Source organism: Rhamphochromis sp. 'chilingali' (assembly GCF_963969265.1).
Source record: "Rhamphochromis sp. 'chilingali' genome assembly, chromosome: 5".
Taxonomy (NCBI): Eukaryota; Metazoa; Chordata; class Actinopteri; order Cichliformes; family Cichlidae; genus Rhamphochromis; species Rhamphochromis sp. 'chilingali'.
The window spans coordinates 37134951-37161698 of record NC_137932.1 but is presented as its reverse complement, the minus strand read 5'-3'; the positions used below and the strand labels follow the sequence as shown (position 1 = coordinate 37161698).

General features: G+C 41.1%; 2 protein-coding genes across 7 annotated transcripts in view; one reads left to right on the top strand and one right to left on the bottom strand.

The window, feature by feature from the left end:
• LOC308396619 (gamma-interferon-inducible lysosomal thiol reductase-like) lies at window positions 1–5972 on the top strand. The gene is made up of 7 exons (XM_080882070.1): window positions 1–191; window positions 995–1183; window positions 1271–1342; window positions 1427–1519; window positions 1963–2115; window positions 2562–2630; window positions 2717–5972. Exons 1-7 carry the CDS (start codon window positions 51–53, stop codon window positions 2774–2776), a joined length of 777 nt encoding a protein of 258 aa, XP_080738196.1. The 5' UTR covers window positions 1–50; the 3' UTR covers window positions 2777–5972.
• A 151-nt stretch (window positions 5973–6123) lies between these two features.
• LOC308396617 (3',5'-cyclic-AMP phosphodiesterase 4C-like) overlaps window positions 6124–26748 on the bottom strand; it is a 119187-nt gene continuing 98562 nt past the window's right edge. For 5 of the 6 annotated variants that reach the window (XM_080882064.1, XM_080882065.1, XM_080882063.1 and 2 more), the window contains 15 exons: window positions 26021–26212; window positions 24546–24587; window positions 23426–23462; window positions 22141–22214; window positions 22007–22056; window positions 21525–21637; window positions 16805–16898; window positions 13323–13495; window positions 13134–13232; window positions 12882–13046; window positions 12658–12757; window positions 10764–10918; window positions 10026–10148; window positions 9024–9206; window positions 6124–8006 (listed from right to left, as the gene is read on the bottom strand). In XM_080882064.1, the coding sequence (XP_080738190.1) occupies window positions 7437–8006; window positions 9024–9206; window positions 10026–10148; window positions 10764–10918; window positions 12658–12757; window positions 12882–13046; window positions 13134–13232; window positions 13323–13495; window positions 16805–16898; window positions 21525–21637; window positions 22007–22056; window positions 22141–22214; window positions 23426–23462; window positions 24546–24587; window positions 26021–26212 (2170 nt within the window). In that variant the 3' untranslated portion in view covers window positions 6124–7436. The remainder of the gene's footprint in view (window positions 8007–9023; window positions 9207–10025; window positions 10149–10763; window positions 10919–12657; window positions 12758–12881; window positions 13047–13133; window positions 13233–13322; window positions 13496–16804; window positions 16899–21524; window positions 21638–22006; window positions 22057–22140; window positions 22215–23425; window positions 23463–24545; window positions 24588–26020; window positions 26213–26748) is intronic. The other variant, XM_080882066.1, reaches the window with a different exon arrangement.

Sequence of the window (26748 nt, the reverse complement as noted above, 5' to 3'; positions counted from 1 at the left end):
TCTCCGTCCTACTTTCTCAGATTTGTGTGGATTCCTTTGCAGATGCCAACATGAAGCTCTCGGGAATCCTGGCTGTGCTTTTGCTCGTCTATACTGAACGGAGCGGTTTCGGGATGTGTCATCCCAAACCGGCCTGTCGCTACCCTCCCTCCCAGTGGTGTAGGTCCCTGGAAATAGCGATAGAGTGCAGGGTAAGTCTGACCACACTGGGGGTCATCTATGCTCCTACTAGTAATTTTGTTTAGTATAGGCTAGGCACAAGTAAGCACAGCTGAACGAGATTTAAGAAGTTTATTCCATTTTTATACGTTATTCGTGTGCTTTTACTCAGTAGAATGTAAAATGGTCCTCTCAGTATGAAAGCGTCTTCTTAATGTAAACACTTTAAAGCAAAGGACTAGCAGGAAAACAAGAGGAAAAGTTTAATATTGCTATTGTGCACCCAAATGGTATCATTCATCACTGTCGTATAGAGGACAGTTTTTGTGGAGTTGAAAGTTTCCTTGGTCTGGACATTAATAAGAGTCATGCCTCAGAAATTCAACACCAGAGGTTGTTCATGTGACTGACAGAGCAGCTTGAGGTCAAATCATGCAAACACCTAATCAGTTTAGAGAAAACAGAGTCTGGAGGAGGAGATGAATGTGCAGTGTCGCTTCCTTAGACCATTTTGAGCTTTGTGTCTTTTATTAATTTTAATCTGTCCTTCCTCTTTATTTCAATAATGTAGAAAATGCTCCGAAGAGCTATTCTTTTCAGTTTTCCAATGATTGTGTTTTAAACTTTGCAAAATGGTTCAAGTCACATTTGTTACTTTTTAAAAATTAATCCTTGTGCATGTCATGGAAATGTTCTTCAGCACTGAACTTGTATGTGAGCGTGTTTGATGAGCTTCAGAAAAGTGTTTTCTGTAAATGTAAATCATGTAAGTTATGAAAAACACTTTTTATTTGTCTTCTTACTGAAATGGGATGACATCAACTCTGTTTTGTAGGTGGAGAAACAGTGTATGGAGGTTAATGCTACCAGGCCAAACCAGGCTGTCCCTGGAGTATCTGTCACACTGTACTATGAGAGTCTGTGTCCAGACTGCAGAGAATTTATCACTCAGCAGCTTTTCCCTACCTGGACAATGCTGCAGGACATCATGGCTGTCACACTGGTGCCCTATGGGAATGCTAAGGTCCATCAGTCCTTCCTCTGTTGATGCATGCAGCATACAAAAACAAATGTTTCACCTGAATAAACCTAGGCTTTGTTTCTCTTGTAGGAGCGTCGCTCAGCAAACTCTCCCTTCACCTGTCAGCACGGAGAGCCTGAATGCAGAGGAAACATGATCGAGGTTTGAACAGCTTAAACTTTGCATGTGTTTTTTGTTTTGTTTTTTTTCTGCTGGGTCTTCTAGACTGATTGATCTCTTCCTCAGGCCTGCATCCTCCATTTAACTGAACACTCTCTTGCATTTCACATCATCTACTGCATGGAGTCATCTGCAGATGTTCTGAGCGCTGCACAGTCTGTGAGTAACTTCAGAAAAAAATGTTTATTTGATATAAGGGTCGTTTTCATTTCCAGTGATCACAACTGTTACTGTGATAGCTGAGCTCATGGTCCTGAGGAGCCAGCACAGGCCATCAAGAAAATAACCCCCTGCTAACCTGATTCACGTCCTCGGGAAAACTTGTTTCTTGATGAGTTTATGGTCTCAATCCCTGGTTTCAAGTCTAATTGTATACAGTGTGATGTTTACTCTGATGCTGATTAAATAAAAACAACAAATGAAAGGAGAAAAGGACGGCCTACTCTGTAACTGAGGATTGTAACAGCTCCTGACATCAAAAAGCAGAAATGGCAATCACAAATGCTCTGCTCAAATTCTGAACGGACCGATAGGGGACATCACATTCGCTATGTCATTGCCCTTCTGCTTTTTCTGTTTCGGTTTTCTTTTTCTTTTCTCAGTGTCTCCGGCTGTATGCTCCCTCTGTGCCCTGGTCCAGAGTTGACTCGTGTGTCAAAGGAGATCTGGGATACCAGCTGATGCGTGCCAACGCTCTTATGACCAGAGCCCTGAACCCTGCACACACACATGTGCCCTGGATCACCTTCAATGGGGTAAAACGCAAGCTGAGATTTGTTTAACATACTGAGAGGTCTATCTGCTTCTCATTTTAAAAAGCTAGAATTTGAAATTAATTCTGAGCTGCAGAGAATATGAACTAACTCATGTTTTCAGACAAGGCTTGTGCATCTTTCTGCACTTCTAGTTTCTACAGTTGTTCAGAATACACCAAATCTGTAAGAGCTGAAGTGAAAAGATCTTAATTTTTTTTCTTTTAAAAGTATAAAAATCATGTAGTCCCTATCAGCTGCTTAAACTCATAACTGATATGACAAGGCTGAAATTATTACTGTGGACAGAGTTGTAAGTTTAAAATTCATAATTTGGGTTCAAAGTTTAAAAAGGAAAACTTAGATAATCAAATATTCCAAGCGAATTTAATACCTTTGGTGGGGTTTACAGAAGGAAATGCTGGGACTAAGTGCTGTCCTTATTACAGGAATACACAGAAGAGAATGAAGACAAAGCAATGTTGTCCCTTTTCCAACTGGTTTGTCATCTCTACAAGGTGAGTAGATGTATTTGTGAATGAAGTGCTTTGATTCAAACACAACTCTAGCGTCTGACTTTTTGTGCATGTTTCTGCTTCTACAGGGGGTGAAACCTCCAGCCTGCGCTGGAGCTCCGGTCCGGCTCGACAGAAGCTTCTGCTGAACATGAAAAATAAAGTTATATGTCAGTGCTACAGGCAAACAGCCAAATGTGACACGTTAAATTAGCCATACTAATGTTTAGTTTGTTTCAGTGTTGTCGTTAATACTATGAAAACGTAAGCATATAGAGTATTATAACTTTCTTGTGTAACAGAGCAGATAACTAAGTTGTCTTTTAATTCAAATATGGTTTATAATAACAAATGCAGCCAAACACAGGATAAAAATTTCCATATAATTTATTGGCATTTTCCACTTAAAACACCCTGAACTCCCGAGACTCTTTTGGCTTAAAATGCGAAACAAAAATAGATTTAATTTCTCTGACAAAAACATCGGAGTGGCAGGTGGATACATACTTGTGAAGTATACTTGATTTTTAGGCTCCAGAACATAAAATCAGACATCCTACGTTACAGTACTTTGTATCGACAGACACATCTGAAGAATAAATATCTCTATAGAAGTTTGCACGACACAGAGGCTGAAAGAACAAGACTGCATGGACGTGGGTGGAGGCGGTGTCAGTGCAACACTGTCTCTGTGTAGAAGCGGGAACGCTCCCGCTCACCGACACAGATGGCGCTGTATGGCACTGACGTCTTCCTGCAAAGAGCCACGGTGCTGAGTTTAACCTGCTGTAACTCAGACTGTTCAGTGCTGAGCAAATTACACCTGCTGTCAGAAAACTGTTGCTGTATATCTACTAAAACTATCACACAGGATAAAAATATGAGCTTTTAATTTGTTCATTTTTGTGTTACAATAAGAGAAAATGATGACTAACTGGAAACACATTATTTGTTGTGCCACATCTGAGAAAAATCAGTTTGATCTCAGAAGCCAAATTTTTGAATGTATTTTTACATTTTTGGACGATTATTCCTTAATTAAATGTAGTACAAATATAATAAACTTCTTTTGGGGGTAAAACCATTGTTTTTGCTCTTTGTTTGTGCTCTTTGATAATGTAGCCATGTGAACATTGCTACACTATGCAAAAATGTAACTAAAATAGGTTTTCTCCTCATAGAAAGCTGTTTGACTGGATCAAAACCAAAGGATCTTGACGAATGGCTGACAAACCAACTTTTGACACGATACATGTTTTTTGATGACGTAACAAAAAAACCAGACGTTTAAATGCAGTGTTTTGAAAATGTTTACTCTTCCGGGTGATGCTCAAAGGCTTTGAGGTTCACTGGCTTACATTCAGCCTGTTACACTCTAGATAATTATAAAACTAGCCAAATGCAGACACTTTTGTCATACGAAGGCATCTGTGGTCAGCTGGATACTGATATCTAAATATGCTAATGAGTAAAAATTACTGTAAAAACTGAACTGCTCTGATTGCAATGTGAACGGTTTAATAGGAGACACTTTTAATATGACATATCTACTCACAATTATTTTATTAGACCTCTAAACTGTCTTTAAATCTGGAGCCTTTGAAAAAAATCTTCTTTTGGGCACTTTGTAAACGTTCTCAAAAAAATGTAAGTCTGGCAACAGTTTTCCCACTTTCCTCTTTCTCCACGGAAAAGTGAATGGAACAACAGTCTGAGGATCAGCATTTCGAAATCATCACAGTGGTCCTTTAGCACAAGGCTCAAAACGTTTATAAACCACGTAAGGCTGATCAATAAAGCTTACTAGCTGAAATAATGAAATACTGTTGGACTAGTGTTTTCTACTACTGCCTGACTGGGAAGTGCATCGTATGTTGCGTAGTGCTTGCTTACTTCCCGGTCTTTCTACCTCAGTGACGGCGACAAACACTGTTCTAGGCTGAATGTGTACTTGGTACAGAAAGACAAAGTCATGAAACACATGAAAATACACACATCCTCGAGTCTCAGCTATCTGATTAGGAAAGAACTGAACAGACGGATCCAAAGCTGCACAAAATCTATTGAATTGTTTGCCTTAAATACTGTTAACATGTATCATTTGTAAAAACTAACACTATAAAGTTAATGACTTTGATACAATCATCAGGTTAAAATCTCTAGTGTAAAAATGTACAGCATTGTAGGCTGGCAGGTGTTTGTGTGTTGTCAACACTTGTGGCACACATTTATCCCAGTCGAGCACTATCTACCAAATAAGAGCTGATGGAGCACAGTCTGTTTAGGATGAACTACAGGTGACTTGTTTCTGCCACCTGAGCTCTCTCTGATCTCTACATCGGTATCTGTCGGCAGGGTAGGAAAACACACCGCTGGGATTTTAGAATTCAAAGATCCTCGTTGGGTTTTTTATGGAAAATAAAACAATTTAGAAGCAGCATCTTTAGTTCAGATGTGTAAACATGTTTTACTGTTGACTGAGGTTTGAAGGTTTGTGTGTCGAAACAACATTTTACCATTAAAGGATAAGGCTGGCATTTTTTACATTTTCTAAAATACCTACAAAAACAAAATCAACAGCAAGGGCCTCTTTTATAAAGTGCTCTGAGCTCAAGTATGATTTAATCAAACAGGTGTCAAAGCCTGTGATGAACTATGCTGCTGGTTTGTCTTCCCCGCTCTGTTCAGATCAGATGGTTGATGGCTCAGGTGCCCTCAACATCTAGACTTATAGCATGGCTGAAGCTTTTAAATTTCCATCTATCAGCCATTATAAATGCACACACTGATAGTTTGTCAAACATCCAAGTGGCTTCCTTGGAGGGAAGTTAACAGGATGCTCGCAGAGTTTTGGGAATTCTATCTGATCTGAAAGACATGATGAATACACGTGTTACAGAAGTAATATAGTAGATTACTTGTTACTTTTACAAGAAACAAGCAGTAAATCTTAAATTTCCCTGGACATAAGCACAGATCTCCTCAATAATCTCTCTAATCTCTTATAAGCACTTTAATAAAATATAACCACAAAAACAACTACACAAATGTTGGTTTTAAAAACAAAACAAAACATTTGAATGAGCATAGAAGTTCACAGAGCTTCAAAACAGTAGTAGCTGGAGCTGCTGATTTTAATTGTAGCAGTACAGACAGAAATAATGTGACTGCATGAATAGTGTTTCCCAACAAACATGTGGGAGCCTTTAAAAAATCAACAGTTTCTTTGTTGGACACATTTTCATCAGGATGGTAGAAATAAGATTGAATGAAAACGGACTAAATTATAATTAGGGAGCATGTGCATCTATGGAACATCTATAGAACAGATGCCACACAATACTTTGTTATAGCAGTGGTTCATTGTTTGCTGATTATTTAAAAAAGAAGGTTTTTGCCAGCATTATTCTTTTATAAGAACAAATATTCAGAATCGGATTCAGTTTGGGTCTGAGGTGGGAGGCTGAGTTTTATATTTCACCTACAGTTGTTGGAGTTTGCACACCTTTGGACTGTCTCAAAACAAACAGATGCAGTCCTAGAATTCCAATATTATCTGACCGGTAGATGAATAGGAACTTTATTATTGTTGCACGCCATCAAATCCTTTGTTGAGACGCTAGTTTGTGAAAGCTGGTTAGTTTCCCGCCCTGCCTTCTGGTACCTTTAGTCAAATGCTTTGTACTGTGTTTTTGTGATCAGCAGGCCTACAGTGGGTGAAGCCCTTTTTTTGTGACTGAACAGAAGAGCTGAAATGGCCGAGACAGTAAAGTGCTACTGCGGACTGGAGGCACCCTGATTTAAAAAACCGAACAAAACAAATGCTTTTTAAGCACTTAACCACAGACGAGATCAGCTAATGTACAACAAGGAACAGGTTGAAAATCAAAACAGAACAATGACATCATTAAAAGTCACTACAGGTACAAAATAAAATAAAGCTTAAACTAATTATACAGGTGGTGTCTTATAGTATCAACAGGTGAGACTGGGGTAAAGTCTTCTTCAGTGTTCAGTTTCTGTGGTGCTACAAGCTGGTTTAAGTATGTAAGTTGCCAAATTGTATATTAAAGGGTTTTGATTAAATGTAGAGACACACCATGGGTTAAAGTCTCATTTGTCCAGCTTGGAGGTAAATCAAACTGGAAAGACTGTTTGGGGTGGTGGTCAGGTTAGGGGGTACCCAGTACATCTGTGCTACATTAGATTTATGTTTCTCTTCATACCCTGAGGTTAAGGTCCACCGATTTTTCTCATTTACATCCCGTATTTGGTAAAATGATTCATCTCTCACATCATTCTTAAAGAAATCAGACTCACTTAATCCAACGAGGACTCAATAATTTTATACCTTAAACTGAAATTATGGTGCAAAATAATTTCCAAGACCCTGTCACACCACTGCGGTCCTCATTCGCTGCTCGCGTTCAAATGTCACAGTTATTTTGAAGGAAGACATTTCCTTTACCTTGTTACCTCTTGTTAGAGAACAGGCCTCAGCTTCGTTCTTCTTCCCAGAATAAACGCAGCAGTTTCGTTTTCTTTGTTTCTGTCTGGGACTCTCCAAACTGAAGCTATAACAAACCAGGATGGCCTATCAGGCACCCAAAGATAGGCAAAAACTATTCTCCCTGCTGAAAAACGAAACCTAAAACAGAGGGGGAACATTCCTCTGTTCTCCAGAGTGGGTGTCTCCAGTGTAAAGGGACTGTGGTGATTTTACAGACATTATTGGTAAAGGCTTGCCCTGCCTCCATCGACATACATCCAGCACCCGTGTCTCTCAGGCAGGGCAGGTTGTGCTGGTCATTATGTGCCCAAACGCAGGCAGGCCACTCCGTCGCCCTCCTGGCTCAGTTCTCTGTCCGTGTCAGCACCTTCCCGCCCTGGGGAGACTGGCGCTCTTTGAGGGCTGGGGCTCCGCACCGACATGGCAGCCAGGTTCAAGGTCCGAGATGGGTGAGGCGAAGGGGGACGGTACCTGCCGCTGCTGCTGCTGCTGCGGGGGTCTGGGGAAAGAGATGGGGAGGAGGAGTCTCGGTGCCTCTCCGCAGCAGACTGAGACTCATTTTCTATGGGGCTCTCAAGGTCAGAATCTGCCTCCTCCTCTTCTTCCTCCTCTTCCTCCAGAGTTAATTCAAACTGGAACTTGTCCCCTCCTCCTCCTCCAGAAGGAATGGGTGCGCCTGCTCCCAAAGCTGCTGGTCCCACCTCAGCCTGGTGCTCTTCTGGGGTGGAAGGCGAGGGGCTGCGGGGGATCATGCTCTGGTACCACTCCCTGTTGTCCTCCAGCGTGTCCAGGATGTCCTGAGCGTCGGGGTGCACTAAGTCGGCCCAGGTCTCCCACAGCGGGTGCACAATGAAGTCAATGAAGCTCACCTGGTTATGATAGTAATGTTAACAATATTACAACAGCAAACGTGACAGGAGTACGATACATAAAGGACAAACAGGATCACATTTGCAGAGTAAATACTGGAGAGGTGGTTTCAGGACACGTAGGAAAAATAACAAACTGTGCAAAAGTCTTGAGCCACTCCTCATTTTTTAAATATTTTTCCCAGAAAAATGGGAAATATGTGCAGCAATTTATAGAAATATAAATATACATAGAAATGAAGTATATGAGGCAGAAACAGCTGAACAATCAGTGAGGATTGCTTGCTGTTTCAGTAATGTTGGAGGCTAATCCATGACTGATAGTGTTCGATTATGTGTTTTTTTTATCCAGGTGTGCTTTTACTGCATTGGCAGTGTGTTTGGGATCTTTGTCATGCTCAAAAAGAAAACCGGTGCCATTTAGACACTTTCCAGATGGTGCTGCATGATGGATCAAAATCTAACTTTACTTTTCTGTGGTCATAATTCCATCAATGCTGACAAGAGCCTCCATTGTGTTTTACAGATATTCACTGTGGCACTTTCTCTCATTTTCAGTCCTGTTCTTATGTAGTTTGGCATACCTCAGCTGTTCTCTGTGTTTCCCTTCCTTAAGAATGGCTTCTTGACAGCCACTCTTCCACTGCATCAGCTCTAGAGCCAGATGCATTGCACAGCACATCCATTTGAAAAGGTCAGGTTCAGGGCCTGAACTGAAAGTGAGTGAAAAAGCATCCAAATGTCTAAAGAAAAATTTTGAAAGACTTTCAGAAATCCTGGAGAACTTTTGCTCAAGAGCACTTTAAAAGTATTATAATAAAGTTTGCCTCCTTGGAAACATAACACAAGGAAATGAGGGGTGGCTAAAGATATGCACAGCACTGTACTTTTAGATTCAACCTATGAAGGCGTATATATTAGCTCATTGCTTATTGTATTGCAATTATGTATGGAAGCATTATGTAGACAGGTTATTATGAGACTAAAACATCTGTTAACTTTGCCATCTGTCAGCACCTGACTCTTTTCTATGGAGGCGTTGTGTTTGTCACACATGGGGCTGATCTCCATGCCTCTATCCCGCTCCCTGTCTCCCTGGGTGAAACGCTCCTTCATGATGCGGTCCGTCCACTGGCGGTAAAGCTCCAGCGGTTTGGTTGGATTGCTCAAATCTGCACAATGGACCATGTTCTGCAGAACCTGGAAGAGAAAAACGCAGTCAGATGTGGCGTGTCATGCTGGGCAATGTTAGAGATGCAATGCAATCTCAACTGTAAAAAGAATCCAGAAAAAAATTCAGTTTGAAAAACATTTTGAGCTTTGGCAACAGTCACTCATAAAGCTAAGAAAGTTAGTTAATGTTACTGTCATTTTTTTTTTTTGGGGTGTTAAATCTGTCCATTCAGAGCAGCAGTCACTGCTGACAGTAAAAACTACTGTTTATTCAAACAAACTGCATTTTGTAAGTGCTGTCAAGGAGGTGGGGTATTTATTACCTCTTTTTTTTTTTTTTTTTAAAGAAATTACACAATTTATTACTTAGAAACAAGATGAACACAGAACAAAACAATACAGATTTTCATTGTACTGAGAGGTTAAATACCCAACTTTATTCTTTATTACTATGATCAAAACCTTTTACTTCCATCAGAACCTCAATACTCAGCAAAACTGTACAGATGTTATGACTAATCTGTCCAGTAGATGGCAGCACCTTCACACAGACTGCCTGGTTTAAGTGCGCGCTGTACAGCTGTGCACAGGTCAAAATGGAAACACGCTGACACCAGTGTCTTCGAGCCACTGCATAGTTTTCATCTGTCACATTGAGCAATTTTAGTACCAAAATCCTTTTTATTAAAGACCTAATGGTGAAATGTACAGAAACAACTCTCTTCTGCTCATTGCACTGAATGGACAAATGGTTTGCACATGTATATAATTGAAAAAATACAACGTATAATAATTATTTTTAAACATATACTATTAAAGTGTTATGCCAGCAGGAGTTGCTCTAACCTGGATACGGTCAGAGTAATTGTCTAGTAGAAGGACTCCCAAACTTGTGACTTTCTTGGTCTCCACCATTGTCTTCATGTCTGCCAAAAAGTTCATGTGTTTGGACATATCTGTGGCCAGCACCTACAGAGGACAGCAACCACACAAATACACACAATGCATTACAATTGTAAAGGTCTCATGCTCAACCTAAAGATGACTTCCTTGTGATTACAAGGAAAAGGAAGGATAGATGCAGGAAGTGAAGTGTTGTCTTACAGTGCCTGGGTTACAAAATGTAATGCTGACAAAGCAAATGCACACAGGCTGTTTTATCATCTATCAGATTCACTGCAGCAGTCCTGAGCAACACCTGATCTCTCTGTGTGTGTGTGTGTGTGTGTGTACCATGTTTACATATCTTTGTGGGGACCAGAAATTTGAATGTTACTATGTTTGTGGGGGTTAGGGTGAGCGGCTACGGATTGCATTATGTCAATGTGATGTGCGACAGCAAAAATTATGTTTCTGAGTTCAGCTCACAACCTTCTGGTTTTCTTTGTTCCGTCCAGTTGTAGATGCGAAAAAAAGGAAGCTGCAATTTTGTTCTCAGGAAAAATATATTACCAACAAGACTTTTCAGTGTGTCAGCAAGCATTCACAAGACAAACAAAAAACTGAACTGAAACGATCACATTTCAAAGGGACAGTATAACTAATGTTATAATATAAATCGCATAAAAAGGGCAGCGCTCTCACCATGTCAATCACCATCTTGCGGAGAGAGTCTCTCTGTTTCTTGCTGAGGTTCTGGAAGATGTCACAGTTTTCCTCCTGCAGCAGTTTGAAGCCCACAGCGAGATGGTGGTTTTCCAAAACTGACGCGTCATTATACATCAGCGCCAGCTCTGAACCTGGAGAAACGGAGGTAGAAATCCATAAAAACAAAAAACAGAACACCTTGAAGATAATTCTACTTTATTTAGCTTGATGTAAATCGGAGCTCACAGCAACCCACTGGGAATTAAATCATGTGCCACAGTGTGCAAATATAATAAAGAACCTGACCTGGCATCATTTCTATGTATTACTATGTATTTTAAAGACTGGAAAAGTTAAGGAAACATGTTAAAATATTTTGGCTGTAATTATTATTGATTTTAATCTGTACGTCTTTTTTTCTTTTTTTTTAGCTAATTTTCAACTTTAATGTATTTACATCGTCAATTCAGACTCTTGTTTTTACATTTCTGAGCTGCATCTAAACTATTATTAATGATAACGACTGAACAAAGCTGCTAAAATAAATGTGCAGATTACAGAGATCCATATAGATTAAAATAGACATATTAAAATAAAGGAAATAACCCTTTAATGCATAGTGGTCACTACAGTGGACAGCTAGTCAAAGGCTGTGTTCTTGTATTTGTGTCAGTGTTGATGGTACACTTGCACATAAACCACTACAGTAGACACTGATGTGTCACTCCATACCAAATTCATAAGTCAAAACGTATGACTTATGAAGGGCCAGAGTCGTCTCTATTTTTTGAGGCGACTGAGGTCCTTCAACATCTGCCAGAAAATGCTCGGGATTTTCTATGAGTCTGTTGTGGCCAGTGCGATCCTCTATGCTGTTGCATGCTGGGGGAGCAGGCTGAGGATCGCAGATGCCAACAGACTTAATAAACTAATCCGTAAGCCCAGTAATGTTGTGGGGACACCTCCCACCCACTCCATGACATGCTGGTCAGTCACAGGAGCACGTTCAGTGAGAGACTGAGATTACCGAAAAGCACCACTGAACGACACAGGAAATCTTTCCTGCCTGTGGTTATCTCCCTGTACAACGCATCCACTTAACACACTAGTTACTGCTACAACTACACATGTTTCTTTTCCAGCTATTTATTTATGAGTGACTTATGTATGTATATATATGTATATATTGTACTATTCTTAGTTAGCGTATTGTCTGTCTTGTCTTAATGTTGGTTTATGTTGGTTTATAATGGAGCACTGTAACAAAAAATAATTTCCCCCAGGGATCAATAAAGTATTCTGATTCTGATTCTGATGTTGTCCACCTAAGTGGACATGTAAAAAAAACTCTTTGAACAGTACATGTTTTAAAAAACATGAAGTTCAAAAATCTTTTTTTCATGTCTAAAGATGAATAAAAATACTGATTGAGGTTGTCATAATTCATGCATCAAAGGGTTAAAGGAACAAAAATAACAGAAATCAATAAAAATCAATAGAAAACCTGTGGCGTGTATTTGTATGAGAAAGTGGAATAGTGACACAGAGGTATGCATTTTGTTTCGGGTCTGTGAGTTAACTCAGATCAGTCTGCCTCCACCATTTGATATATCATCCTGAGGTCTCGGGGAATATGGCGTTCCGATCTGATATATGTACTACTGTATCTTCTTGACCCTATTTTCTCACTATACTTAGAAAATAGTGTTCATATCTGGTATTTGATACAAAAATGCCACCTTTTGATCCTTAGTGACATTTTGGTGGAATACCTCTTTGAAAGGCGGCTTTAATCCTAAGCTTTTAGCTACAGTTTCTTAACAGTCAACTTTTAAACTGTCCTTATTTACCCCAAGCTGTGTGCTGTTTAAATAGAAAGACAGAAGCCTACTGGTGTTTATGAGGAACTGGTTGGTGACTCCTGGGTGGTCAACATCGTGGATAGCACTGGCAAACAGAGCGGCGATGATCTCCAGGTCTGTGAAAACCACCTGAGGTGAACGAGGAAGAGAAAATTAATTTATTCAGAAGAAAAAGTAGGTGGAGCTTTGCTCGGTCCACTGAGAGATCAGAGCCCTGGAGCTGGTAGGGTTAGATAATGCCTTATTTGCTCACCTCTAAAGCTGGGGTGGAGAGGAGGACGTGGGTGGACTGCACCACATCAGCTGCGTGGATGCTGTTGTGATAAGCTATGTCTGCATGGTAGTGGTCCTCTAAGGTCATCATGAAGGTGATGAAGGTGTCAACTGGGATATCGAAGGTTTTCAGAAGGTCTCGCTCCTGTCACATTGATGAGGAGCATTCAAGATAAACATGAGACACAAATTGGGTCGATTCTGGTCTTTGGTGGAGCGAACAGATTTCTACCTGGAAAATGGTGTACATGGTCACTGTCAGAGGACGGTTTCCAGAATATTCTGCTACTTTGAATATATCCATACCCCAACGATCGATATCCTCAAATTGCTGCAGAAATAAAAGAGAGCATGTAATGACACAGCGCATTTGTAGGTGTGTTTGTGTCTTTCTGTCTTTGCAGCGTATGCGCGAACCCACCTTGGCTAGCAGGTTCTCGTGTGGTGTGTTGACTCCAAAGCGAGGGATGGAGGCAGGCGCCAAACCCGGGCTTTGTGTGACCTTTTTCACACCGCTGATCTGTGACATCGGCCTCTTTTTCTTCTCCTTCTCCTTCGGAGGAGGAGAAAGGATTTCCACGTCATGTTGTTTCTCTGCAACATGAACAGACACGTAATGTTATGGCCAGATGTGATCCATTAGATCTGTAGGTGTTAGAAAAACCGTGACAGAGTGCTCACTGCATCCACTTGTGTCTTCAACCAATTTAAAATACACAGCCACTTGATTATTCAGTTCTACCTGCCTTACATTTAGAGGGAGATAATCACGCTGGTTTTCTTATCTTTGCAAAGCTTTTTACTCTGACAAACGCAAAAAAATCACAAGTTCTCTCAGATCTGTTAAACTGACTCACCAAACTGTCCACAATGTAGCCATTTCTATGAAGCAGCCCTGTTTCCACATAATGCGGGTCTGACTGTCATTTAGACACACTGCTGTTAGCAGCTGTTCATGAACCTAAAAACAGGACGACAACCTCCTCACTGCAATCACTCGCAGAGAGATTGGCAAAGTTCTTAAAAAAGGTACGTTCGGATTTAAACATGCAGACAGACGCAGCCGACACGGTGCAATCAGTCTGAGTAAGCATGCACCGATGAGCGTACCTCATTTGTGATGCGCTTCTTTGGAATTGGGAACTCAATTGATCGCAAAGTGGTTGTACTCCTAGTAAAAGCTTGGCTGCTGAATGCTAGTGTTACTGCGCAGCTACTACATCACTATTGGTGGACGGATTTGCAACTGACTTGCAATTTTTTTGCCAGTTTGTCATAGTTAATCATATTGCCACAAACATTTTACATATTGGATGTAATTTCTAATTTGACCCATTTTAAGCAAACCCATAGGAGGCTGACTCCATCTTATTGCCATTCGATCACAATGCTCCGCCTTAACAGCCCAAAGTTACTTTCAAGACAGGAACTGACTCTAAGTGGCTGCAGACCTGGTCCCTGTTTTTGCAACAACCATTTCAGAGATGATGACATTCCAAGTTTATTGCACAAAATCACAATGATTTTGCTTTTGCTGTGGCCTCCTATCACTGTAGAACTATTGTAGATCTGCCCTAGACAGTGGGAAGTATATGATGATGTGTCTGCATACTTTTAGCTACTGCTACAATTACTACTAATACTGTCAATATTTTAGTAATCATTGCACTACTAGAAACACTTAACTCTGTAAGTATTAGATGATAGTGTGACTGCAACAGCTCACGCAAATTCTCAATACTGCAGCTGGAACTTGTGATTCTTCAATTGTTGCTGCAGTCACATCCACTAGGTGTACTTTATAGACTTACTAGGACTTTAGTTGACACATTGTGAACAGTAGCTGTTACTACAACTGCTATTAACATAGATAATACAAGTCCACCTCAACAACCAACAGTTTATGGAAAACCTGAGAAAAAAAAAAAGAAAAGCCTGGACATCCATGAAAGACTACAGAGGATTTTCAAAGGATCCTGTCCATGGTAAAGAAGATCTTTTTCACAGCGTGCAGCAGGATGCAAAACACTCCACTCCCAGGGCTACTGTATAGACAAGTTATCAAGAGAAAATACTGAGGGTTCATCAGTGTAAAAGCAATGTAGAAGTAAAGTATGTTACAAACTAAGCTAAACTAAGCTAAGACTACTGAATAAACAGAAAGCCTGCAGTAAATAATCATAAAGGCAGAAATCCACATTTTGGTGATATCCATGAATTTAAGCAATTAATTTATATTTGTGATATTGTTTTCCACTTACAAAGACTGTATAAAAATAGTGGCAAATCCTAAATGGTTAAAGTATGCATGTCAGTTGCATCATTTTCTTCATTTCAAACCCACTGTAGTGGTGCACAGAGCTAAAATTCAGGAAACCGTCACTGTGCAACCTGACATTTTCCTAAACACATGAATTCCTGCACAAAGGAACTTAAATATACGGAAAACATGTGTAAACCCATCTTCATCAGCAGTATAATGACACATTATCATTATAATGACAATGAGACTCAGTTCACACCACCTGATCAGAAACCTGAAATCTATTTGTTCGTAGCTGAGATAATAAAACAAGGCTAAAAGGAGCAACAACATTGCTGGTTTTGCAGTGCTTGCTGAGAGATCTGGCCAACTAAACACAATTAATGTAAGTATTGCACAAAAACACCATGAAAACAGATTTTACGGCAGCAGGTGAAGAACACTAGCAGCAAAAACGTAACGATGATGGTTAAAAACCATCTGTTTCCCAGCAGTTTGATGACAAAGCACACTTGATTAAGATCAAAGGCAGAAGATTTTGTTTTTCAACCCAAATTAGAGAGCGTAGTCCTTGAGGCAAAAACACAAAAACACCAAAAGGTTTCCTTTGACGGTATCAGCATCATCTCAACATGATTTGTTGACTCAGAGGTACTGCCCCAGCAGACATGGCTGTGTTGAAGACGACTCATCCATTTTTTGGGGGGTACAAACCAAGGGAATAATGATACCATTGTGACATCACGGACAGCCAGCTTTACCTCACGTCCACACATCCTCTTCGGTATTTTCCATTCATTGTGTTTCATTAGCACAGAGGCACGAAATCCAGATACGAGCACACGGCACCTAAGGATGCACAGCGATCTGAGTGGCAGCGTCACACGAGGCGCTGTCTGGCCTTTCTCACCTCTCTCACAGTGCCTTCTCTTCCTCACACCCAAAACCATGGTGCTCATTTCCAAACGCAGCCAGACTTGAAGAAGAGGCACTCATATCAAAACGGCGTCCGACTGACAGCGCCATCCTCGTTCAGCCGGACCATCCTGCCGGAAGGGCTGTTGAACACTGAGCCTCCTATTCATACGGCACGCCGTTGAATAATGTGCACCCTGTTGCCGTGACAACGCCACACAATGTGTCCGGGAATGCTGTCTGCAGCCCCGCCTCCTTCTTTTTCAGAAAAAGGAAAAATCCTCACCTTCTCCATCTGTCCTGTTGACACAGTCCTCACCTTCTTTCAGAAACACGCTCTTTTCATTTCCATGTACAAGAAACCCCCCCCCCCCCGCCCCCCCCACACACACACACACACAATGACTCCCTTCTTCTATATAGTAAAATTCCCTTTCCCTGTTCCTTTGGAAAGTCATCCTCTCCTTCCCTTCCCTTCTTTCTGTCTTCTTTTTTTGTCCCTATTCATCCTCAAACCACATTTTTATCCACTCCAACAAAATACAAGAAGACCTCCTAACATTCAAATATGTTGAAGAGCAAAAAAGAAAAAAAGGAGATGCAAAGAAGCAAATTAGTTTACTGGCAGTGTTTCCCCTCAGCCTCGTAGTAGATACACCTGTGGTATCAATTTGAAAATCCTTCTTCAGTCGTTGCATTCACAAGATTTCAAAGTTCTAACTTACCGAGGAAGGTGTTGGCGATGTACTCTGACACCTGATTCCCTGAGCGGCTTGTTTCCGATAGCTGTGTCAGCTCGCGGTTCAGCATCCTCTTAAACTGTGTAGACATGACAAAACCATAAACAACACATGGTTAGTCTGCAAACACACACCAAGCATATGGGTGTGCATGTGTGTAGCAAGGCATTTTATTTCAAAATCCTTTCTGTAACTATAAACACTAATACAACATGCCTCCTTCCCTTCATTTGACTCTTAGACCAACAGAGGAAATGTGTAGCAAACTACGTTACCAAAATATGGGTGCAAACAAGCAGAAGGACCAAACAAAACAAACACAGAAGCACTTTCCAACGTTTGAATGAAATTTGTTTCATGTTCTAAACACGGAGACAAAACGGTAAACAAAAAGGTTTCCAAGGACAAACAAAAACAAAAACAAACAAACCCACAGTGCATGAAAGGTCAACGGAAAAAAATGACTAATATGTTACTACAGACAACCTAATGGATGCATGTCTCATTTTAGCTTTTAAATTGCACATTACTAATTTGCTTAGATTTTTGTAACTGCAAAAACGTGGGAGAAATGTGAAGAGGCAGGTGAAAGATCGCATAACTAAAAAACAAATCATTATTTGTGTAACAAAATAGAGGGAAGAAGACGAGGTGCTGTGATGAAGGTGGTAACCTCCATGCATCCACGCTTTACACAATACACTTGAGCTACCTTGAGTTACCTGATACACATGGCTCATATACATAACCCTAAATGAGGAAACACAATCTGTGATCTCATACACCACACTCATTTAATTTGCATTTACTGAAATTGTTTTATATGTAGTGTATGCATATCATTATTTTTTATAGGTTTGACTCATTTTTAGAAGTCTGTTTGGCTGCTGAGGCCTCTGGGCTGTTCCTCCAGCATGCGGTGCTATTAAATACAGGAGGTGCTGATCGGAACAAACCAAGTATTGTGACGCCATAGGGCAGATAGCTAGAGTCATTTATCTTTGTTCTTTATATATCTTAGTTTTGTGAGTTAGATATTGAATAATTTGGGGTTTGATCGTTGTTACAATAGATTCAATTAACTACTAAGCAAACTGTAGATTTTTTTCTTTGTTATTAGATAATTTACAAGTGTTTGTTCCTCACCCTGCTCAGAGTATCTACATTGGTCTGATTGAATCTCTTTGTATCTACTTTATTATACTGGGTTTGGTTCTGTTTTTTTAACCTCTTTTAAGTGCCAAGAACTAAACTTGGCACATGAATGAAGGAAATCTGGGTTTGGTCGATTACTTCTTTGTTGCAACAATGCTTCTGCGAATAAATCTTATACTGTTGGAGAGCCTGTTTCCTCTGAAATGATGCCACATTTGTAAAGAAAATGCATTCGTGGGTCGAGCAGAATAGTTCAGTATGTGAGTTGTGCCCATGAAAAATGTGGCAAATCTTCTCTGACAATATTAAAACTCTTCTTGACTCTTGTTTTGAGCTTCCAGTAGCCTAGATGCTAACAATTGGGTGCCTGATTAGCAGCAGTTGTGAGCAAGGTCCCTGCTACAGTAGTCAGGTGGTGTCTGTCTGCTCTAAAAGTGCCACGTTTGACTGACCTGGAAAGGGCCCGTGCCATAAGGCAACTTCAAGCTGGTGTCTGGGATGTCAGAGACAGGCCATGAAGTGGGTGTCCCAAGAAGATTACACTACACCATTACGCTGGCATTGGCAACATGTGCACTGGGACCTGAACACTTGGAGGTACATTATGTTCAGTGAAGAGTCCAGATTCTGCCTACAACTATTGGATTGTAGGATCAAAGCTTTAAGAGGACATGGACAACACTGTGCTGACTGGTGGACCTTCTGGTGGAGGTAGTGTGATGGGGCGGGGCGGCATCTCCCTCACTGAAAAATAAGGCTTGTTATCTCAATGCAGAGAGATGCAGGTTGTGCGACCAACACAACCACATTTGCGAGAAATGCTGGTTGAAGAATGGGATGCCATCCAACAGCAGTGTGTGACCAAGGTGATGACCAGCATGAGGAGGAAGTGCCAGGCTGTTGTGGCAGTGTTCTTCCACATGGTAAATGGTAAATGGCCTGTATTTATATAGCGCTTTACTAGTCCCTAAGGACCCCAAAGCGCTTTACATATCCAGTCATCCACCCATTCACACATTCACATTCACACACTGGTGATGGCAAGCTACATTGTGGCCACAGCCGCCCTGGGGCACACTGACAGAGGCGAGGCTGCCGGACACTGGCGCCACCGGGCCCTCTGACCACCACCAGTAGGCAACGGGTGAAGTGTCTTGCCCAAGGACACAACGACCGAGACTGTCCAAGTCGGGGCTCGAACCGGCAACCTTCCGATTACAAGGCGAACTCCCAACTCTTGAGCCATGATCGCACATGCTACTGAGGCCTCCATTTGTTAAACTGTCAGTACGCATCGTTTTTTCAGACTTCCATAATTCAGTCCAGTAAGCTGTTTGCATTGGTAGAGAAAAGTTAGCAAGTTCTTAATGGGCACGACCCACATCTGTATTTTCCTTATTCATTTTCACTGTTAAAGCCCCAAAAACTTCACAGCCAAATCAAATGTTTCATTGTTTTTCCTTCGATTAAGAGTGAAACAAAATGTGGGGAAACCCCAGCAGTACAGCACTCATAGGATTATGCTCCCAGCCTACAGTCCATGAATACCCTTTGATATACCTCCGTATATGCATATATATATACATATATATATATACAAAAATCAAAACAAGCTACAATATCTCTATAATATCTCTAAGCACAAAAAACAAAAAACAAAAACACGTGCACTGTTTGTAGGAAAACAAAAACACAAGTGAAATTTTCATGAAGTTTTAATAAATTAAAAGAGTTCAGTGTTTCGCTGTTGAATTTAATGGCAGTAATGGGCGGTAGTTTCCACACTGATTATGTAACAGTCTCGGCAGGTGGAGGCTGAGGGAGGAAGGAGGGGATCTGGGTGAGAGTGTGATGCTGCAGTGGCTGCACGGCTATTTTGTGGCACACATACAGGCCAACGCAAACACATGCATCAGCCTACATAACTGTTTATCATCTGTTTGATTTCTCCTGGAGCTTCTCATCACGGCTTCCCCCTTTGTGCTTCAGTACTTCCTGCACGCGTGCGCACACACACACACACACACTTGTTTACATGCGAGCCATTTCTACACCTATGAATCATTCCTCTTAAGATTTCGTGTTTTGTTTTTTGACAATCATGACAACTGCTTCCTCTAACACGCATGGCTATTTTGGCCCTTTTTGTTGTCATTTCTGTGCTACACACACACACACACACACACACACACACACACACACACACACACACACACACACACACACACACACACACACACTCACGTTCAGCCCCTTTGTGGATCTTGTCCTGAGTCAGATCCGACAGGTGGGCTCACTCAGCATTCATCCCACTGCAAAGCCTGCACTGCTGATCACTAGATCCCATTGTCAACAAGGAAAGCCAGCAGGGCTCCCCATCGCTCACCTGTCTGAGTCTCCAGTACAGATAAACCCAGAGAGCCGACGCAGGCATGTCAGCTCACGCATGTTGATGTTAGTAGAGGCTAAAATCCAAGTTTGCTTGCTTAGTAATAGGCTGCAATTTCCCCACTCAGTTCTGCTCCATGCTCAGCAGAGATGGTCTGGACATGAAAAAAAAGTCCATTTAAAAAATTAAAGTTCCCACAGTTCCTAGCTGCAATCCTGAAGATGAAGGGGGGGGTGGTGCTGGAGGGATAGGGTGGGGTATAGCTGAGGTAGAGGAGGCAGGAGAAGAGCTCTGCCATCAGGGTGTGACTGCAGCCTCTCATTCAACTACTGTCACACGCTGTCAATGATCAACATAAAGAGGGAGAGCAGGAGCTAGAGTGAGGGAGAGTCTGCGAGAATCCCCTGCCCCCTGCCCCGCATGCTGGTCCCCCTTCTTCGACCAATCACGTTAGTCTAGCTTAAGGGGCTGAGTGGAGGAAAGAGATATGATTGGCTGAGTGAGGGAAGGAGGAGGTTTGCAGCCAGACAGCAGGAAGAGCCAGCAAGGACGTGCGCTGAGTGGAGAGAGGCACCATTCATGAACAGTAGTGTTATTTACGCACGCCTCAAATCTAATTTTCTTCCTGTACAAAGGTAATTTGTGAACAGTGAAAGCAAGTTTGCACTACAATGAAAAAGCTGAAAATCTCGTGTGTAGTTGATGCATGAGAGTAGATTGCAAAGCTCCTAGGACACACTGACTTTTCCCCCTCCATCTACCTTATTACAGCCCAGTCACAGCCAGTCTGTGTACTCTCTCTACAAACTAAAGTACAAAGAAAAAGTTAAAAGATTTTAGTCAATGTAGTATTTCAGAAAAAAACGAGTAATATTTAGTTTTTTATTGATTTTTATATTTTTGTGTGACCCAATTTGCACCAAATCATCTCAGCTGGAGCTGTTATCGGTATCTACCATCACACAAAATTTAAAAATGATATCTTGAAAACTGGATGCTAGACTGCCAACAGACAGTCAAACAGCACAGATTGGATACTCAGTTGAATAAATACATAAATACATAAACAAATGGGCATAGATCAGAGGCTTTTGTTTTCCACCTGCACTTCTTCACAGCATTAATGATCGGTATGGACACAGCTGAGTTGAATCACCTCACCTTGTTGGATGCCATCTCGCTGACCGAGTGTCTCGTCTGCAGGGTCTCCAGCTGGTCCAGACACCAGTCCAGCTCCTCCAGGGTCTCCATCGCCAGCTTCTGGTAAGGCTCCTCTGAAAGGTCAGAGGTCAAACAAAGACACGTTGCAGTTTACACCTGGGACTGCTGTGGAAACATCCACATCTTTAACATGTTGCATGGGTCTGCTGTTGATCTTGGTAAGAGAAAACTTGATCCTGTCATGCTGCACCTGTCCTGACTGTTAATGTCTTCACCATTCATTTACCAGCACTGTTATATTTGCATCCGTTTAACTGTAAGAAGCGCATCTTTCAGATTTACCTGAATCAACAATCACTTAATTCTTTTTCTATGTATTTAAAAAGACAACAACATTTTCATTTTCTATGAGAAAGGCACCATTAGTCACAGAGGAACTAGAACCTCTCAGTGTCCCATCACCCAGGGGTATTAACACTGACCTGTGAGACATGGATTACACATGGGCGGCTGGTTGCTGCTTGACGGCCGCCTGAAACACAAAACAGATGATGTGTCGGTAGAATAACAAAAGAGCAAATTAGTCATCCGCTCCACATCGTGTTTGTGCTCTTACTTGTTTCCCACACGATCTTGCAGATGTGTCAGAACAGCAAAGTTACTTCTCACCGTTCGTAGACTGGCAAGAACCTAAAAAAAAATGAATAAACAAAATACGTGAACCAATTTTCGTTCAAAATAAAGAACCATTCTTTTAGATGGTTGAACCTTTTTTACCTGTTACCGTGAATATAGTGACTTTTTTGTTTTGGAACTTTTAACCCTTTTTAAAGACCCTATCAGGAACTTTTAGCATTTAAATAAAAATGCAAAATGGACTTTGAGTAAGAAGAGAAAAGCTAAGTGGTTTAAAAACATCACACTTTACAGGCACAGCATGCAAGGGTTTCATGTCGCTGATAGTACTATCTGAGCTCAGCTAACTTCCAAAAGCCTGATGTAAGAGAGGAAGCATGCTGAAGCACTGCTCTCTCTCATATCTAACGTTTACTGATGATAAACTTTTATAGGGTAAATATTGGACTTTAGTTTGGAATTATCACATGTACACAGATCATGTTAGTAGGTCGCTGATGATGATCACACACACACACACACACACACACACACACACACACACACACACACACACACACACACACACACACACACACACACACACACACACACACACACACAAGAACAAGCTGTTCAGCACAAAGAGAATGTGTGTGGGTGTTGTCTGTGAAAAATGAACCATGTCTTATTTCTCAAACTGATGAGTAAGCAAAGAGCAAGGAGCCACGCAGAGCATCTGGACAGCGCAACGCCCCAAATTAGATGGATTTACTTTGAATGGAAACAATTATATTTCACATCTCACTTCACGGGACAGACGGTCTGTCATAAATAACAAACACTTCGGTAAACAAATATTTTTTTAAATACATCATCAGTGGCTCTATAGTAGCTTTAATGAAATTCACTGTGAAAACAGGGCTTTCAGGAGTTCAGAGAATAGTGTAGTGCTTAGCTGTTTACACCATGCTTTCACTGTGGGCTGTTTCTTTATGAACTGCTTACATGTAACTTGCTGCTTGCTGGCTTAATGCATTGATCAGCAGATCTTCACACAGTTCAAACAACTGTTTCAAGTAATACGTGTATAAACATTCATTTTGATGCCATGTCTGTTAAACTGTAAAGCCTGTGCTTGTGTTTGGCCTGTTGCCGTACAGGTTGCCGGCTTCCGCCTGTCATAATATCAGTGCTGGCACCCTCGATCCTGAGTTTGGCTTTGATTCAATGACAGCAAACAACGGAAGCTCTTAAAGGACCAGCAACAAGCATATGCAACTAACCTGTGCAAATGGAGTCACTATCATGTCTTCTCCATGCCTGCAAATTAAAAAAAAAGGCCACGTGAGAGGGGAAAGAGCAGTTCATGATGTATTGTGTGATTCCACACCACAAACACACAAATCATGACAACAGTCAGGTTGCTGTTACTGGGATATTTGACTGAGCAGGAACGTTGCAGTTGGATGAGACCGTGACTGGTCTGAATATCACGCTGAACAAAGAAAGGAGAACAACACGTTGTATTAGTTACACAAAATCCTTCTTAGAGGCAAAGGTGCTAAACCTCATAGATATATTGTTTTTGTGACTACGTGGTAATTAAGAGTTGGCAATAAGGAATAGAGGAGCAGGATGAATGTTAGAAAGGCTAGCACTAGTTGCTAGGCAAAAAACCCCTATTCGTATTGTATCTAAGGACTAAAGTTAATTAGTTAAACTTGCATTTAGTGATGTTTTAGTATTCACTTTGATTGACTTCTAAATTTAAATTTAAACAACAAGATTGCGTCTCACAAATAAACCCAGCTACGAGTAAGCTGTATCTCAAGGGAAATGTTAAAAAAGACCAATCCCACTAAAGGTTAGAAATGATGGGATATTAAGTTTATCTATGAGGGACAAAAAATGCCTCTAAGACTTATTTGTATAACTAGAACAACATGCAGGTGAGGAACAGAGCTCATGCTTTGGATGCTTGGGAAACCAGTTTTAGATCAGCTAAAGCTTTCTGGAAGCTTTAGGGTGACAACATGCACACAGACCTCCAGACCTCAGGGTGAAATCATGCTAACTATGAAAAACACTAAGTTGGCCTTCACTGTCCAGCAAACAGTTTGATGCATGACTGTGAGCGCCACCTTGTTTAGTAAAATATCAAAATCCTTTGTAGTCGTCAGGTTTGTGACTGAAACACGGGTGGCAGCACATCAGCATCTGTCAAATGGTTGCTGGGACTGTTTCTCAAACTTTTGAGCTTGAGATGCTTTTGGAGCCGAGCATCCAAGGTAAAGTTGTTCGGATCGTGTTTGGGAAAAGCATGGGAGATGTGACTCATGAGAGTGTGGCACAGGCCAAAGAGATAGACAGAAAAATCACAGCAATCTTCACACTTTGTCTCACCGAGGTAGCCAATTGACTTCCCAATGCTTCAATCCCTCCTCCCTTCAAAACAAAGGAGCGACAGCTATTGGTGGTCGAGGCCCCATTAACACTCTGGCTTCAAACAGACTGCTAGCTGCACAAGAGAAATCTTCAGCTGTATAAACAGACAGAAACTAGTTGCTGAACTAGCGTAGCGTTACCAGCATGTTTCCCGCTAGCTGGCGACTTCACTGCATTTACACCTACAACTGGTTGCTCTCGTGTTTACATTTTTAAACTCTAGCTGTGCTGCCTGAAGTGTCTTTAAAGCCTGCTGCCAAATGCATGTAGTTCTTCGAGTGTAAATAGGACCTTAGGTGAGCTTACTAGAAATAGTTTTAAATGTATTTATTATAATTTATTGTATTTATGACACTGACACAATCAATGTGATCTCGTGAAATGCAAATCATTTCAAACCTTGACTTAAATGAAAAATTTATTTTGTTGTGCTAAAAAATGTTGAACGAAATACACAACTAGCCACTTTATTAGGTACACCTTCATGGTACAGGGTTGGACCCTTGTTTGCCTTCAGGTCTCTTTAATTCTTCATGCCTTGATTCCACAGTGTGCTTGAATCATTCCTCCGAGACTTTGATCCATTTTTGACATGATAGCGTCACATCAGAAGCTCTATATTTGTAAGCTGTAGATCCATGATGTGGATCTCCTGTTCCAGAGACACAATTCTCCCTTTCAAACCTTTTTTTTCTCCCCCAAATTTCTATTTTGTTAAGCTTGTCCAAACTTTCGCTGTTCGTAGGGTCCACTGTGCTCTTTTGCTCTTGTAGAGCATCTGTTTGATGTGCGTTCAGAGATGCTCTTCTGCAAACTGGGACGCTCTCCCCCAGACATGGCATCAACGAGAATAGCAGCTCCCTGGATTTTGCTGTTTTCAGATCGTTCTCTGTAAACCTTAGAGATGTTTGTGCAGGAAAATCGCAGCAGATCAGCAGTTTTCAAACACTCAGACCAGCCTCACATGATGTCAAGAGTCACATAAGTCACCATTCTTCCTGTGATGCTCAGTTTGAACTTCAATAGCTTGTCTTGACCATGTCTGCATGCTTCCATGTGATTGGCTGACTAGATAACTGGTGTACCTAACAAAGTGGATAACATGGCTAACTAACAGTTTTAAAACATATTGCTGGAATCATATTTAAAACTAACTTTAAAGTTTTCATTTTCATTCAGAAAATAGTTTGTTTTACTCTGCAGTTTCTCAGAGATTAGATGATCTGTAGGTATTCGCCGCCTTCATATCTTCAGCCTCTTTCTGAAACATTTTGATTTCTCTGGAATGATGAGATAAGTTTTTGTGCTCTTAAGCACACTATATATATTCCTCCAAATCCAGCTCTGCAACCCCACCAACAAAAGAACAGAAAACAAAAATCTCTCGGCTTATTGTTGCTGAAACAATACAGAAAGCGTCCGAGAATACTTACAGGTCGCTGGCAGTGGACGAGTTGCGGGACATAGTTTTGGGCGAAAGGTCGAAGTCTGAGTCAGAGCGATAGAGGAAGGACTCGCGGCGCTGACTGTGGGGAAAGTTGGCCTGAAGTACCAGACCAGAACCCGGGCTAGTCTGAGAGTCCAGTGGACTGCGACCCACCGACAGGCCATTCTCCACATCAAAACTACAGAGAAAAGAAAGAGAAGAGAGAAAAAATTAATAAGTATTCTGTTGTTCCTACCCACAAGCTAGCATCACAGCCTGATTTTTAATGAAATAATTCTGTTGCTTTCATTTATTTTATTTACATTTTTGGCGTGATTAAAATTGCATGCAGTGACTCAGAGGTCAGGTTAATACCTCTATTAGTATTAGCTGCTATTAACTGCTATAATTGTTGGCTACTTACTATAATATAATATTGAGCATAAAACCTAGCCAGAATAACAAAGAAATGCATAGTTCCTACTGTAGGAAAAAAGCACAAGAAATATATGAAAACATGAGACAGGCAGCAAAGATTTCACATATAAATCTCAGACACAGCACTAACAGTTTCTGCAGCAGCTGCTGATCTGCATGTAGAGACAGAAAGGATAAGACCGTGGTGAGACAGGGTACAATTGCACCTCTATGGAACAGCTAAAGTTGAAAGTACAGTGCAGAGGGCTGCAAATCCAAATCAATTTCCCAAAGTGCCCCCAAATCATCATAATGGAA